At 39.5% G+C, this 15,026-nt stretch overlaps 1 protein-coding gene across 8 annotated transcripts in view; it reads right to left on the reverse strand.

Moving 5' to 3' along the window:
- KIF21A (kinesin family member 21A) overlaps positions 1–15,026 on the reverse strand; it is a 185,955-nt gene that overhangs the window by 88,701 nt on the left and 82,228 nt on the right. For all 8 annotated transcript variants that reach the window (XM_075016233.1, XM_075016206.1, XM_075016187.1 and 5 more), the window contains exons 7-11: positions 14,886–15,001; positions 10,662–10,857; positions 8,853–9,042; positions 2,761–2,824; positions 1,621–1,824 (exon numbers count right to left, since the gene is read on the reverse strand). In XM_075016233.1, coding sequence (XP_074872334.1) covers positions 1,621–1,824; positions 2,761–2,824; positions 8,853–9,042; positions 10,662–10,857; positions 14,886–15,001 — 770 coding nt within the window. The remainder of the gene's footprint in view (positions 1–1,620; positions 1,825–2,760; positions 2,825–8,852; positions 9,043–10,661; positions 10,858–14,885; positions 15,002–15,026) is intronic.

Consider the following 15,026-nt stretch of genomic DNA (forward strand, 5'->3'; position numbering starts at 1 on the left):
AGGAGGGGGGGTCAGATGATGGTAAAGAAGAGGTGGGGGCATGAGGCTCTCTCAAAAGTCAAAAGGAGGGCGTGATGCCCAGAAGTTTGGGAACCCCCACTCTACAGGTATTCTTAAACCATAATTCCCATTAAATAATTGCAAGGATACAAAAGTGAACCTAAGTGCAGCATCTTCTGAGCCTTACCAACTAAGCAGACAGCAACAATCATTCTATTGCTTAGGAACTTAAAAAGGATAGGATTTACATATTATATACGTATATATATATTTACAGGAGCACATCCCCTGATAAGCAGCCTAAGCAGATTTACAACAGTGAAGTATCTGGCCCACAGCATTTACCAATTCTGTAGTCTGGTCTCCTGTTGCTGCTATGGTGAATTCTGGAGACTTCAAAAAAGGAAAAATAAAGAAAGAAAACACATATCTACTCCTTTGTGTAACTCTGTACTTGCGGGAGTCAAGATTCCTTGAAACCTTCAAGTGAACAGTTTCTGCCCCATGATTTTTTACTATCTTTATCTTAGTTTTCAATACATACTTTTTGTGGGCTTGACTTTGCAAAGTGCCAAGCACTAGGGATCTAGTTTGGCAAGGCACTTACATAGTTCTTTAAAACCAGAGTAAATCTCGTGCTTAAATTTAAATACATACTAAAGCATTTTACTGGATTGTGACTACAATGCTCAGTGCCTTCCAAGATCAAGTCCACAAAAAGATATCTAAAAGGTGAGATACAAGTGTCTGTCAGAAATCTCCAGACAAATTTGAAAGTTTTCTGTAGATAAAGACACAAAGAAAACTAGTGCTCAAAGGAAAGGGTTAATTTCTACAACCAAGAGTCAGCATTTTTGTCAATCACCTCTTGCAGTTACAAAGTTTACAAATATGGGACTATATCCAGTGGATCTTCCTTATGCAGTACTACTGATCATAATGTTTCATATATGTAGCAGATTTCACAGAAAAGATTTGTAATGAAGATTTTAGAGAAAAGAGGGCTATTTGATAGTGAGGTATCAATAAATGGATCCTTGCTGTCTGATCATGCATTGATATCAATGTCTATGAGAATTTCAACAGGTTAGAAAATGAATAAAAGAAAATAATGAAGCATGAAGTTGCAGCGAAGTAGGAAGTAACTGTTATAACTGTTGAATGAAAACAGAGAGAAGCTGAAGATGAACAAAGCAAAAGAAGCCATTCAAGCGCTACTAATGGAATTCCCAATAACTGTTCAGGAAATCTTTTGAAGCAATCCTTGTGTTTCAATGGAGTACACAAAACAGTTATTTCCCCTCCCTGGAATCTCAAACTTGCGTGACAACAAAACACTTTCAATTTATACTTTTACAGTTTCAAAATTATTCCGAATATCAAATGATAGAAACATGCACTAGGACTGAAGCCCTGATTCTGCAAACGCTATGAGCTTAATTTTGCAGAAAATTTTACATGCCTAACATTAAGCATGTGCTTCGGTGTTTGTAGGATAAGCAGCTTAGAGCCCTATCCAATGCAAGGACAAAAATGCATTTTTAAAGTTCACTGGTTAAAATACATCCCTTTGCATAAAAAGGATTTAAAACATTTAAAAATAGTGATTTTAAATGCTACCTCTTTTTTTTCTTCTTTTCTTTTTTCTTCAGTTTTTCTAAATCTTTCTTAGCTATATCAAGAATTTCCAAAGTTTCCTTTTCTGAAGCAAGCATAGAAGAAGAAAATCCTGAAGAGCTTCCAAAATATGATGGTCTTGTTGAAGCTCTTGACAGGTTGCGTCTAAGATTTTCATTAACTGCTTCACTTTCTAATAATTTTGCTCTAACAACAAAAGAAAACAAAAACATTAAAACTACTATGGCTATACAAAGAGTTTAGGTTTTACAGCACCTGAACGAACAAACAAAAAAAACCCACAACTGTCTTCAAACTTAAATTCTAAGCCTTTGTAGAATATATATAAAGTATTAAGAAAAATAACTGACATTTCCAGAGATTATTTTATACTGTGACTCTACCAGCTCACTAATGCTATATGGGAATTGGACTGGATCAGTGTTGCAAGGCAACTTCTAAGCAATGTGGAAGTTAAGTCTAAAAAAGTTACCAGTCAAATTCATAATAATCTTTAGTTTCCTTTAAACATAATTTCAGATTCTAGTTTTGTTGGCAAATTTTTAAAAGCTTCTTCTCAAATACCAATACTTATACAAAGTTACTAGGTTCTACAAAACCAGAGTAGACACCTTTTTGTCAGGGAAGGGGGCATTGACCCACAAAAACCAGCCAGGGATCATAAATTAGTAAGAAGAAGGGAGGGGGAAAAAAAAAAAAAGAAAAGGCAAAAAAGCCCTCACTGACCAGACCCTCAAAACAAGAAGGAAAAAAAGAAAAACATTCAGCTCACTCACATTCAGGTTGGGGTGATGGGGCTCCACCCAGGCTCCAGCCTGTGGGAGGCCAGGAGCACTGAGGCTTGGGTTTTCGCCACCCATAGCCAGTGCTCACACTCCAGCTGCAAGGGGAGGAGCTAAGGTTTGGGGCTTCCTCATGCAGCATGGAAACTTACTACAGGATGGATCCAAGTTAGCTGGGGGGCCAAAATCCAGCCTGTGGGCCACAGGTGCCCCATCCCTTTGCTAACAATAAAGCTATTTCCAATATTTATTTTCAGTCCTGCCAATGATATTCATCAGGAGTGAAAGTATCTCCATTCTGAAATGTGACCCAAAACACCACAGTATGTTGCACAAGTACCTGAGATCTTCTATTTCCTTGATATAGTTATGAATCATGTTGCCGATTTCTTCATTGCCTTCTCCTTTGAGAGAGAGAGAGAGAGAGAGAGAAAAAGTGATGTAATATAATTTATGAATATTAACAGAGGTAGCCAGGTTAGTCTGTGTCTTCACAAAACAAAAAAAGCAGTCTTGTAGCACTTTAAAAATTAACAAAATGATTTATTAGATGATGAGACCTACTTCTGCAGATGTGGAAATTCTGTTAAAAGTAAAGTGGCATGACGAGAATTTAACAGAAAGATAGAAAAAGGATTAAATGAAAACTGATGAATCAGCTACTTAGGATAGAAGCCAGGGGCCAAGGGCGAGAAGAGGGGGAAGGAAATTACTTACTGCAAGTATCTATTAAGTTAAGTGAGTTGCCTGAAGTCACTATAAATATGAAAGATGGGGAAATAGTCCTCGTAAAGTGTAAGGTAATTGCTATCTTTATTGAGGCAAAGGCACAAAATGTTGAACTTGAGAATAAATTCCAATTCAGATGTCTCCCTTTGTAATCTGGTGTTAGTCTTTGTTTTAGGATGCATGTTTTCAGGTCTTGGATGCTATGGCCTGCTCCACTGAAATCCTCACCAACAGGTTTTTGTGTACTCAGATTCCTGATGTCTGATGTGTCCATTCATTCTCTGGTGAAGTGATTGTCCAGTCTGTCCAATATACATACCAAATGGGTGTTGCTGGCACGTAGCACATTGGTAGAGGTACAGGAATCTGAGCCCTTGATCACGTAACTGATATGGTAAGGTCCAGTGAGGGTGTCTCCAAAGTTAATATGCGGACAGAGATGGCAATGGGGTTTGTTGCAGGGAAAAGTTCCAGGATTAGTATTTCTGTGGTGTGGTATGTGGTTGCTAGTGAGAATTTTCCCCGAAGTTAGGTGGCTGTCTGTAGGAAAGGAAAGACCTCTCACCCAGGGTCTCTGAAAACATAGCATCATGTTCCAGTATTGGTGGCAAATTGTTGATAATGTGCTGGAGGGGGTTTGAGTTGGTGATGACAAGTGGTGTTCTATTACTAACCTTTCTGGGCCGATGTAGAAGTAACTGGTTTCTGGGTATTCATCTGGCCCTGTCAATCTGTTTGGGTCCCGGCCCCCAAATTCTCCTGGTGGGTAATTAAGCTTTACGAATGTCTGGTAGAGATCTTCAAGTTTTTGGTACCTGTCAGTAGGACTGGAGCAGATGCGGTTGTATCTAAGGGCTTGACTATAAACAATGGATCATGTGACGAGTCCTTGCTGGAAACTGGAGGCATGTAGGGAAGAGTAGTGGTCAGAGGGTTTCCAGTAGAGAGTGGTATTGATTTGACCATCAATGATTTGTATTATAGTGTCCAGGAAATGGATCTCTCACGTGGAATGGTCAAGGCTGAGATTGATCATGGGGTGCAGGTATTTAAAATCTCTGTGGAATTCTTCAAGAGCCTCTATACCATGGGTTCAAATGATAAAGATGTCACTGATGTAGCATAAGTAAAGGAGGAGTAACAGGGGATGGAAGCTGAGGAAACATTCTAACTCAGCCATAAAAATGTTTACACACAGTGGGACCATGCAGGTGCCCATAGCAGTGACACTGATCTGAAGGTATAAATTGTCCCAATCAGAAATAGTTGTGGGTGAGGACAAAGTTATGTAACTCAGCCACCGATTTGCTGTAATAATATCTGAGATAGTTTTACTACTCTCTTGTAGTCTACCTTCATGTGCAATATTGGTGTAGAGAGTTTCTACATCCATGGTAGCAAGGATGGTATTTTCAAGAAGGTTTCAGATGTCCTGCAACTTCCTCAGGAAGTCAGTGGTATCTCAAAAATAGCTAGGAGTGCTGGTAGTATAGGGTTTGGGGGAGGAAGTCTACATGGCTAGATAGTCCTGTAGTTAGGGTGCCAATAACTGAAGTGATAGGGCATCCGGGGTTTCCAGTTTTATGGATCTGGGAAGCAAACAGAATAATCCTGGACCGAGGTCTGAAGGAGTATCTGTGCAAACTTTATCATGAGTAGAGGTAGGGAGTTCCTTAAGAAGATGGTGTATTTTTTGGTATTCTTCACTGGGATCAGACAAAAGAGGTCTGTAAAATGTGATGTCGGAGAGTTCTCTAGCCACCTCCTGTTCCTAGTCTGACTTCCACATCAGCTACATGATCAGGGGCTCAGGTTTCTGTATGTCCACCAATGTTATATACGCCATCATGTACAAGCACTGCCCCTCTGCTACGTATATTGGACAAACTGGACAATCACTTCACCAAAGAAGGAATCTTAATACACATAAACCTATCAGTGAGCATTGCAATGAAGCAGGCCATAGCATCCAAGACCTAAAAACCTGAATCCTAAAACAAAGAGACATTAACATCAGATTACTAAGGGAGACATCCGAAATGGAATTCATTCTCAAGTTCGACACTACACACCGTGGCCTCAATAAAGATAGCAATTTCCTTATGCATTACAAGGACAGTTTCCCCATCCTTGATATCCACTGTGACCTCAGGCAACTCACTGAACTTAATAGACACTTGAAGTAAGTAATTTTCTTCCCAAATTGTCCAGCATACATAACAGAGGGGAAATGCTGGCACAATTTTCTTCCTCCTCTTCGCTGCCCCCTCACTTCTGTCCTGTTTACCTGATTCATCAGTTTTCATCTAATTTTTTCTATCTTTCTGTTAAATTCTCGTGGTGCCACTTTACTTTTAACAAAATTTCCAGATCTGAAGAAGTGGGTCTGTCCCATGAAAGCTCATCATCTAATATAGCATTTTGTTAGCCTTTAAAGTGCTACAAGACTGATTTTTTTTTGTTTTTTGTATACAAAGTTAATATGGATACAGTAGAATAGACATATTTTGATTTGGGTTTTCTATTTTATGTTTTCTCCTCTTTAATAAATAGTAATACAGGTTGAACCTCTCTCGTCTGGCACTCAGGACCTGACTGGTGCCAAATGAGAGAATTTGCCAGACCACAGGAAGTCAACAGTGTCTAGCAGATTACCAACACTACCGCTGCTTCCTAGAAGACATTAGGGGTAAATTACAGCTAAGTAACAACACAGAACACTGATAGCCAGGACTGGTGGCTGTAAACAGACTTTATGAGACCACAGAAAACTTGGCCACGCTCATGATAAGGGGTATCAAAACAAAAAGCAGTCAAGTAGCACTTTAAAGACTAGCAAAATAGTTTATTAGGTGAGCTTTCGTGGGACAGACCCACTTCTTCAGACCATAGCCAGACCAGAACAGACTCAATATTTAAGACACAGAGAACCAAAAACAGTAAGCAAGGAGGACAAATCAGAAAAAGATAATCAAGGTGAGCAAATCAGAGAGTGGAGGGGTGGGGGGGAAGATCAAGAATTAGACTGAGCCAGGTATGCAGACGAGCCCCTATAGTGACTCAAAAAGTTCCCATCGTGATTTAAACCATGTGTTAATGTTAAAGAAGTGGGTCTGTCCCACGAAAGCTCACCTAATAAACTATTTTGCTAGTCTTTAAAGTGCTACTTGACTGCTTTTTATTTTGATAGTGTATAGACTAGCACGGCTTACTCTCTGTTACTATGATAAGGGGTAGTTTAGCTAACTAAAATCATGCAAGATTACAGATGTTGCCAGACAAGAGAGTTCTGTATTAGAGTGGTTCAACCTGTAATAACATAACATATATAAAATCATCAATAACCTGAGAAGTGTTTGCAACCAAATGTTTCTTCCAAAAGGAAACAAAAACATCCCATGAAATAAGGATTTTATCAGTAATGTACCATATATCTGTCAGTATATCGAATAACTACCAGTCTTGCAACTCAAATGACACTCTCTGCGAAGATGTAACATTAAAGTGTAGGTATCAAAAAGCTTGCAAACCTGAATGATAAACACTGGAATTTAGGCCTAAAATTTCCACGTAGAAGAATTTATTGTTTTCCAAAAAGTCCTTTATTTTTACATATTATTTGGCTAGTTTAATTTTCATTCTTTTCTCCGATCCTGCTAATGTTGATATCCATACCAATGGACAACAAATATACACATTGATTCCTAATAGCTTCACAAATACAGACATTCCCAGGTTGCACAATTCCACTGTCAGGCACAAGGGAAGAAAGAACCTTCTGAACTTGCTTCCACCTCTTTCTGCTGATGCAATTTCATATCTGGGAAAACTGAAGCGCCTTTAGGTTTAAATATTGAACTGGCCACGTCCACACTAATCAGTCAAACCATGTAACACAGTAGAACCCCAAGATACGTGCACTAGAGATGTGCATATCTTGGGTTAACATGACTGAGTGGCAAGGAGCTGGTGTCTGGCTCTGGGCTTCCCACCACTCAAGGGAGCCTGGAAACTGACCAGCCCAACGCTGGACAGTTTCCTGCCTCCTGTACATAGCGGGCAGCCCAGAGCCAGGCTGTTTCCCAGCTCCTGTGAGTGGCAGGCAGGCAGGAACCAGGCACCAGCTCCATACCACTCACAGGAGTGGGGAAACTAACCAGTGCTACTGCACTGGTCTGTTTCCTGGCCCCTGTCAGGAGCAGCAGAAGACTGGGGGGCCACAGCTGACAGGAGAGGTTTCCCTGCTCCTGTCAGTGGCAGCAGCCAAGAGCCTGACTCTCAGCTGCTGCCACTGACAGGAACAGCTACTGCCTGACAGGAGCAATTTCCTAGCTCCTTTCAGGGCAGTAGCCTGACTCTTGGCTGCAGCCACTGACAGGAGCAGGGAAACTGACTAGCGCTGCTCTGCTGGTCAGTTTCCTGGCTCCCCTGGGTTATGTGAAATTTGACTTATGTGGGGCTGCAAAAGAGTGGAACCTCTGCGTAAGTTGGGGGTTTACTGTACAGCGATTCATAGGACTGCGTATGCACACAATCTTTAAAAGATAGCTAGCCATGAGGCCAGTGAGAGTGAGAATGTGTGGCTCCATCTGGACCAACAATTCCCCCGCCATTTCCCAGAAGTTTCACTGACATGCACAGAGAGGAACTCAGAGATGTTTTGTAGCAACATCCTGGTTAAGAAATGCCCTTGCAATTCTCCTCTGCCCTCCAGCATCAAATTCCCATAATTTTAACATTAGTACAGGTGAACCAGCTGGAGCCCTAGTGTACATGAGTGTCTGATACACTGAAAAGCAAGTTTAATTAGCACAGTGGTAACATGGGTGTGGTCACAGAAACTTTATCTACCTTATATGACTCCAATCAATTCTAACACTGGCTCATCTGAACTGATGTGATGTTTTAAAAAAAAAATCTCAAGTACAGGCTGGTCTCTACCATACATGCTTACAGTGAATTACCAGGCTGAAATGCATGTTCCCCTATTTGCGTCAGAAGTTCAACTTAATTTTTTTTATTTTCTATGTTAGTTAACAATTACATGTAGATCATAAATGTAATAAAATGTCGGATATGTAAATTCCTCCTCAGATTACTCTGAAACTTCATGCAAAATGAGCAGTAGATTAAGCAATTTCAACCACTGTCTACAAAGGAAGATAACATCCACCAATTCTGTACTTAGGCCCCAATATGGAGCAAAGCATCTAAGCACATGAGTAATCTTATCAACTGGGACCACGTGCAGAGGGGGTTTGTTGAGTTGGAGTCATGCTGTGGGGCTGCGGGGGGGGGGGCGGGGGTGAGCCAGAGTCATGCATGGGGTGGTGGGTGAGTCGGAGCCATGAATGGGGGTGGTGAGCCAGGCCATGGGGGAGTTGAACCAGGGTGGGGGCGGGGGGAAGAGTGTTGAGCCAGGGCCGTGCAAGGCCAAAAAGGTTAAACCAGGGCCAGGGAGTAGCAGGATTCTGAGTTGCACTTAACTCATGTTGATGCAAGTTAAGTACAACTGAAAAACAGCATATTTCAAGGGTGTGCCGCACTAAAATTTCTAAGTAATACAGCGAAGACTGATAAGAGAGACGTTTTCCTGCAGAAGGTTTGCTGTTCCGACCCTGAGGAACCTGCAAGAACTGAAAAGCAAGAAGTTTATTTTCTTGTTAATAATCAGCATTTTTAATTTTAAAAAGTACACAATACCTGCTCTTGAAAGGACCTGGTTGGCCTGATCACACATGAGCTGTGTTATTCTGGCTCTTAGAGCATCAACAGTCTCTTGCATTGCTTTAATTCTTACACGCAGGTTGTTATTTTCTGTTTGCAGCATAGCATTTTCCTGAAACATGTCATTGATGCTTTCCACACCTTCTTCATTAATAATCCTTTTACCCTAGAGAAAATATGTTTATTTGTTAACACTGACATTCAAATCAGAGAAGACCAGACCACTTAAAATTTCCTACGTTTCCAAAAACACTCCAAGGTGGAAGCTATCATTCCTTCAAAGATTACTGACATATGCATATTTCTCAAAAAATTTGTGCTGGAATTATTTTAAACAACATGTTCCTTCAAAATTCATTTGACCTGTGATAAGGCACTGGAACCTGCATTAGCAGGGGAGAGGAACTGTGGAAACTGTTCCTTTTCCTATTAAAATGAAAATATTTTCTCAGAACCACACTGAAGGAAGGAGACTGCTTGGTAAACAACTTAACAGTAGACTCAGGGGATTGCCCTGTTAATCCATCCAGGGTGGATTCTAATTGTCTACTCCAAATCTGAGGAAATGGGTCTTACCCACAAAATCTCATTACCTTATAAATAAATCTGTTAGCCTTTAAGGTGCTACAGGACTGCTTGTGATTTGTGAAATTTAGCAGGAGTACATTTGTGAGAAATATTTCTATTTTGTTGCTGAAAAAACACTAAGAAGGCGTAGTACGAGTATGCAATATGTACAATTTACACTGTAGTTTTAAAACCCAAAGTCCAGAATTTACTTTTCCATCTCATGAACTCTGCAGAATATTTAACCCATGACTTGTTTTCTTGCCAGTCCAACCAGTAATCTCTTGAACTGGAAGGCAAAATTTTCAATCAATACAAACTGTTTTAAAATCATTAACCAATATAACAATAACATACCTAAAAAATGACACTCTTAATCAAGTGCCATCATAAACTGAGGTGCAATCTACCCCCAGATCTTAGTGGTGAATGAGGCGCTTTCTGTATAGATTATTTATTTTAAAAAAGGTCAAGAAACCTTATTATAAAGTGTCCCTTTAAAAAAAAAATTAAGTACCCCCAGACTTCTCTCACGTATTCATAAGGGTACATATACCACCGGCTGAGAAACATGGTCCTAAAGTAATCTGAGGTCTGGAAACAAGTGCCATTCAACCTTTCCAGATTACTGCAGTCTTTTCAGGAGTCAGATTTGTTTTGCATACCGCCAAGTTACACCTCCCTTAAAAACTTACTTACAAAAACATGCAGAAGACTACTACTGAAAACTTGCTGACTTTCTACCATCTTACAATCAAATAAATGAATTGGAATAGAAATCGTGTACTTACATTTCAACATAAGGCATATGAAGCAGTAAAAACCAAGTCATTTTCTGAATGAACTTTTATATTGTACTGCCTTTACTAGTGTTTTTTTTTAAATGTAGCCTGTTGTAAAGCTAGCCAAATATATAGATGAGTTGATGTACCCCTTGGAAGACCTTGGTGTACCCTTGAGGGTACACATACCCCTGATTGAGAAACACTGGTTTATAAGTTCACATCCTGCCTTCTGATATTCAGCTTCCACTTGCATCAAAAGTAGTCATGCATCCATAGCTGAAGGTAAAATCTGGGATACCACCATGTACTATGTAAGTTAAACGTATTATTCTATATTTTTTACTTGTGTACAGGAGAAGTAGATAACAGAAAAATGAGTTGTAAATTTTTAGTGATATTATAAAATAAAAGGAAGCCTAATAAATTTACTTACTGTTTTGTACTCCATAAGTTCCATCTGAAGCCGCGTAATCTCACTGCGTAAACTATTAATTTGTTGACTAGCTCTGTCCTGATTAACCACCACCTTGTTCTTGATGTTCCGTGCCCGATTGGCATATTTTAGTGTGTTCAAGGTTTCCATGAAGTCTCTGTCAGAAGGGCTCACACATGCTATCATGACTGTTTGGCTGTAAGTTACAAACCCAGATGAACTTTATACATGAAAACAGAAACCCTTTTAAATTATGCAAAACAGCCCATGTGTCTTGGTATCAAATACATCAACTGAAATAAACATTGCTACAAAAGCACTGACTTTAACTTTTAAAATGTTCAGAATCTGACTTATACCACTAAAAGAATGGAAATTGTGAGCTAATGCTGCCGTTTGGTCTTAAATCTTCTTACTTCAGCATAGAAGAGTGAGATCACTGATCGGACCTCCTATATGTAAAATAAATGGTAATTATTTGGGATTTATGTAGTTCTTTACACATTTAAAAGACTTTACAAAGAGAAACTCATTAATTGATCTCTCAGATTATTATTATCCCCATTGTACTGTTTGGTAAACCAAATTGGAAAAGGTAAATAACTTTCCCAAGCCCACAATTTCAGGGCTCAGACTAAAACCTCAGAATTCTTCTTTGTTTATTTTCATGCATTCCGGCACCAACAATTCAGCAAAATACCTAAGCACATGCTTAACTTTAACTTAACTTTAAGCATGTAGGCAGTCTCATTATAGCATAAAACTGATGAAGATGCAGCTACTCAAGCTTCAAGTTAAGCATGTATAAGTACTTTGCTCAATCAAGGTCTTTGACATAATAGTACTTTACTTCCTCTTGATCAACTGAGAGGTGACTTCAGTTCTGGTTTACCATCAGACTTCCATGACACAGTATTTTAACAAATCTCATTCTATATCCTTCTTTTTACTTTTACCTTTTCTTTAAAAATAATATGAAAATTAAGCACGTTTTCATGCCATATACTGCCTGATGCAAACACCTTTCAGTTAAAATAGCATTAGTGCTCAGTATCTTTATATGCATAATCTGGGCAAAAGTATTTAAGTATGGCTTCAGAATTTTTATAGCATGCACCTTTGGCCAGGATTATGCACAGTGAGAACAGTACACATGGATACAATCACAGCATTACCATCATCTAAATGTTCTTTGGGTGCAGTACAACATAAAAGATCTTGTTACCAGAAAGTCTTTGTTTGTAATAAAAGGTTGTGTGTGGCATATTCACAACATATACAGTATACAGTCAAAGGAATACATTCAATGGAATGCTACCGTACTTAAAAATTATATGAAAAATTGATACTACACAGAAGCAACAGCTGCTTTTCAAAGTTAATGATCTCTAATAAAACAATATTAAAAGAAGTCACCAGTCCACTTTAACTGGTAAAGTACACAACTAAGGAAAAGTAGTATGTATCAGTTCCTGTCACAACAAGACTATAGGACTGGAAGGGGGGGGTAGAAACAAAAAGCTTTTTTTTTTTTTTTTGTTTTTGTTTTCTGCAAGTACAATCTGGATTTCAAATTTTGGTTAGCTATCCCCTTGGAAATCTTTTAGCAGTGCTATGGTCAGTAAAGATATCACTCAGTCAAAGCCATAATGGATTGAAACATCAAAACGGTATCAGGCACCTGTTAAAAATCTTTTTAAAGACACTATGATAGATATGGATCTGTAACAGCAACAAAGGGTCCCGTGGCACCTTACAGACTAACAGAAAAGTTTTGAGCATGAGCTTTCATGAACACAAACTCACTTCATCAGATGCTGGACCAGCATCTGATGAAGCGAGTCTGTGCTCACGAAAGCTGATGCTCAAAACTTTTCTGTTAGTCTATAAGGTGCCACAGGACCCTTCATTGCTATGATAGATACGTTACCACACACGGGCTAGTGCATACACCTAGGTTCAAAGAAGATACCCTTATCTGTGGCACCAAATACAATATCCATTCTTAACTGATTCTAGCTAGAGATAATTCTCGTTATATAATAACGTTGTTTCTTCTTTTCCTTAGGATTCAATTCAGCATAACATAATTAAAGATGATTACAGCATTCTGAGTCATGTGAGCTGAATAAAGCCTGAGGAAGACGACAGTGCAGGAGGTATAGAGCGTATATGCTCAGAAACCCTGAGGCCGCTCCCAGGAGATGGACTACAATACTTAATCAGATTGGGAGAGTCAGACTACACCCCAAAAGAAGCAGCCTAACCTCCTGCCTAGCCTGGTAAATGCAGCTGATGTTGGCAAGCATTTCTCCCAATGAGTGGAAAATAGCCTACACTGATGTGCATTACAGGTGGCCCATGGATATTTGTCAACCAGCATTTTAATGGAAACATTTGTTTGCGTTTCAGAGTTCATCTGAGACTGGATGCTTACTGCGTAATTAGCTGATTAATGTTTAAGACAACTTTGAAGATGAAACGAGCTATATAAACATTAAATACAGGAGTATTATTTCTCACTGAAGTCATAATCCCGTTTGTATCTCAGTCATCTCCACAGTAACTAAGGGCAACCAAGCCAAGGCTAAAGACTTGACTAGAGGAATAAGCAGGAAGGAATTAACTCTTTACAACAGGCTTGGAAAACTCATGAAAATATATCAGCTCAGACACACACACAAAAAAAAAAAAAATCTACTCAGCTTCTGTTTACAACAGTGACAGATATTAACCAAAAAAAAAATGCTCATCTTGAGCACAACTATTAAGTTACATGTGCAAACCCCAAGCTCCCCCCTCTCCCCAAACTCCCTTGCACATCCCCACCCTCCCCACCATAAACAGGCACAGAGTAGTTTGAAAAAAAAACACTTTAAAGGTATGACTATCATCAGTGGCTGGCATGGGAGAAATGGAGGAATGAGGGTTTACAATAAGAACAGTGTGAAAACATTGTGGGGGAGCCAAACCAGATTGCAAAATTAAAATGTTAGTTCGGTAATGAAATCTCTAAGTGTTTTTTTGTTGTTGTTTTTTTAATAAAATACTGCTGGGATTGTTATAAAATTTTCCCATAATTATAGTCACACCTCCTTTCTGACACTAACTGTACATGGTAACACATCAAAGACTGCACAGAAAATCCCATGTAAAATAAGTCATGTAAAAAATTCTGCTTCAAGCAGAAAGTGACTACAACTTTCAACCACATTCTAATGAATAAGACTGTGATGCAACAGTGAAATTGCAACATTTGAATTGCACAGTTTAAAAAAGGATTTTCTCCTTAAACAGCAGCTAAGATTTCAAACAATTTAGCAATAAGCAAAGTATACCCAGAATGCCACTGAAAGGGACAATGTCACCAAACTGACTCTTTTACCTGGGTTACTAATACCGTATCACCTTAGACTACTGAAAATGAAAATAATCTACTGTGGTTTTCAATGTTTATACTATTAGTATTTTCTAATTTCACTTACAAAGGAAAATATAGTTGTCATTTTCACTTTTGTTCATACTATATTGCAGGGGTGAGCAAACATTTTACATCATGCCCCCCTTTTTGACCCTGCAATTAGCCACCCCCCCGACCACAACCTGTGGGAGGACCACAGGAAGGGATGTAGGAGGGTGCTCAAGAACGGGGTGGGATGTTCAAGAAGGGGCTCAATGGGATGCCCCAAAGGGGAGGGGTATTCAGGGGAAGGACCCCAGGAGGGTACCTTACCAAGCCAGGAACTCAACAGCTGCTCCCGTCGTTTGACTCAGGGCCTCTGCACTTTCTGATTGGCCCAGCAGCAGGAGGGGCATTCCCCTGGCGACAGCACTGGTGGAGGCCGACTGGGGGAAAGCAGAGGGCTGGAGAGGCAGCAGAAGCTGCAGGGAGTGTGGAGAGGGCTGATTGTACTGCACCCCCCCATTACAAAATGTCACATCCCCCACTTTGCGCACCCCTGCTATATTATACTTTCCAGGCCTTGTACACTAACACAATACAAAAAGCATTATTATTTCCAAAAGGGTAAAGGAAAGTTTTCATTTAAATTATATACTTCTAGTCATCTTGAGTATTGCAATTATATACATAACAACCAAAACATTTTAGGTCTCATATAGTAAACTGATAATATTCTTGAAAATTATGCAGGATGCAGGCCTTTAACAGAACTGTCAAGCCTGTTTCATCACAATGTAGCATGCAACACCATATCTTCATACCTGTTTCCTCCAAGAGAGTCCTGAAGTAGTCTTGTGAGTTTTGAATCCCTGTATGGTACATGAGTTGCCTTCTTGCTTTTATCCCCCAGTGCACTTATTACGTTGCCAAGTGCCAGCTAAAATCAAGACAAATTTTACAAC

Source organism: Carettochelys insculpta, chromosome 1 (assembly GCF_033958435.1).
Source record: "Carettochelys insculpta isolate YL-2023 chromosome 1, ASM3395843v1, whole genome shotgun sequence".
NCBI classification, from domain to species: domain Eukaryota; kingdom Metazoa; phylum Chordata; order Testudines; family Carettochelyidae; genus Carettochelys; species Carettochelys insculpta.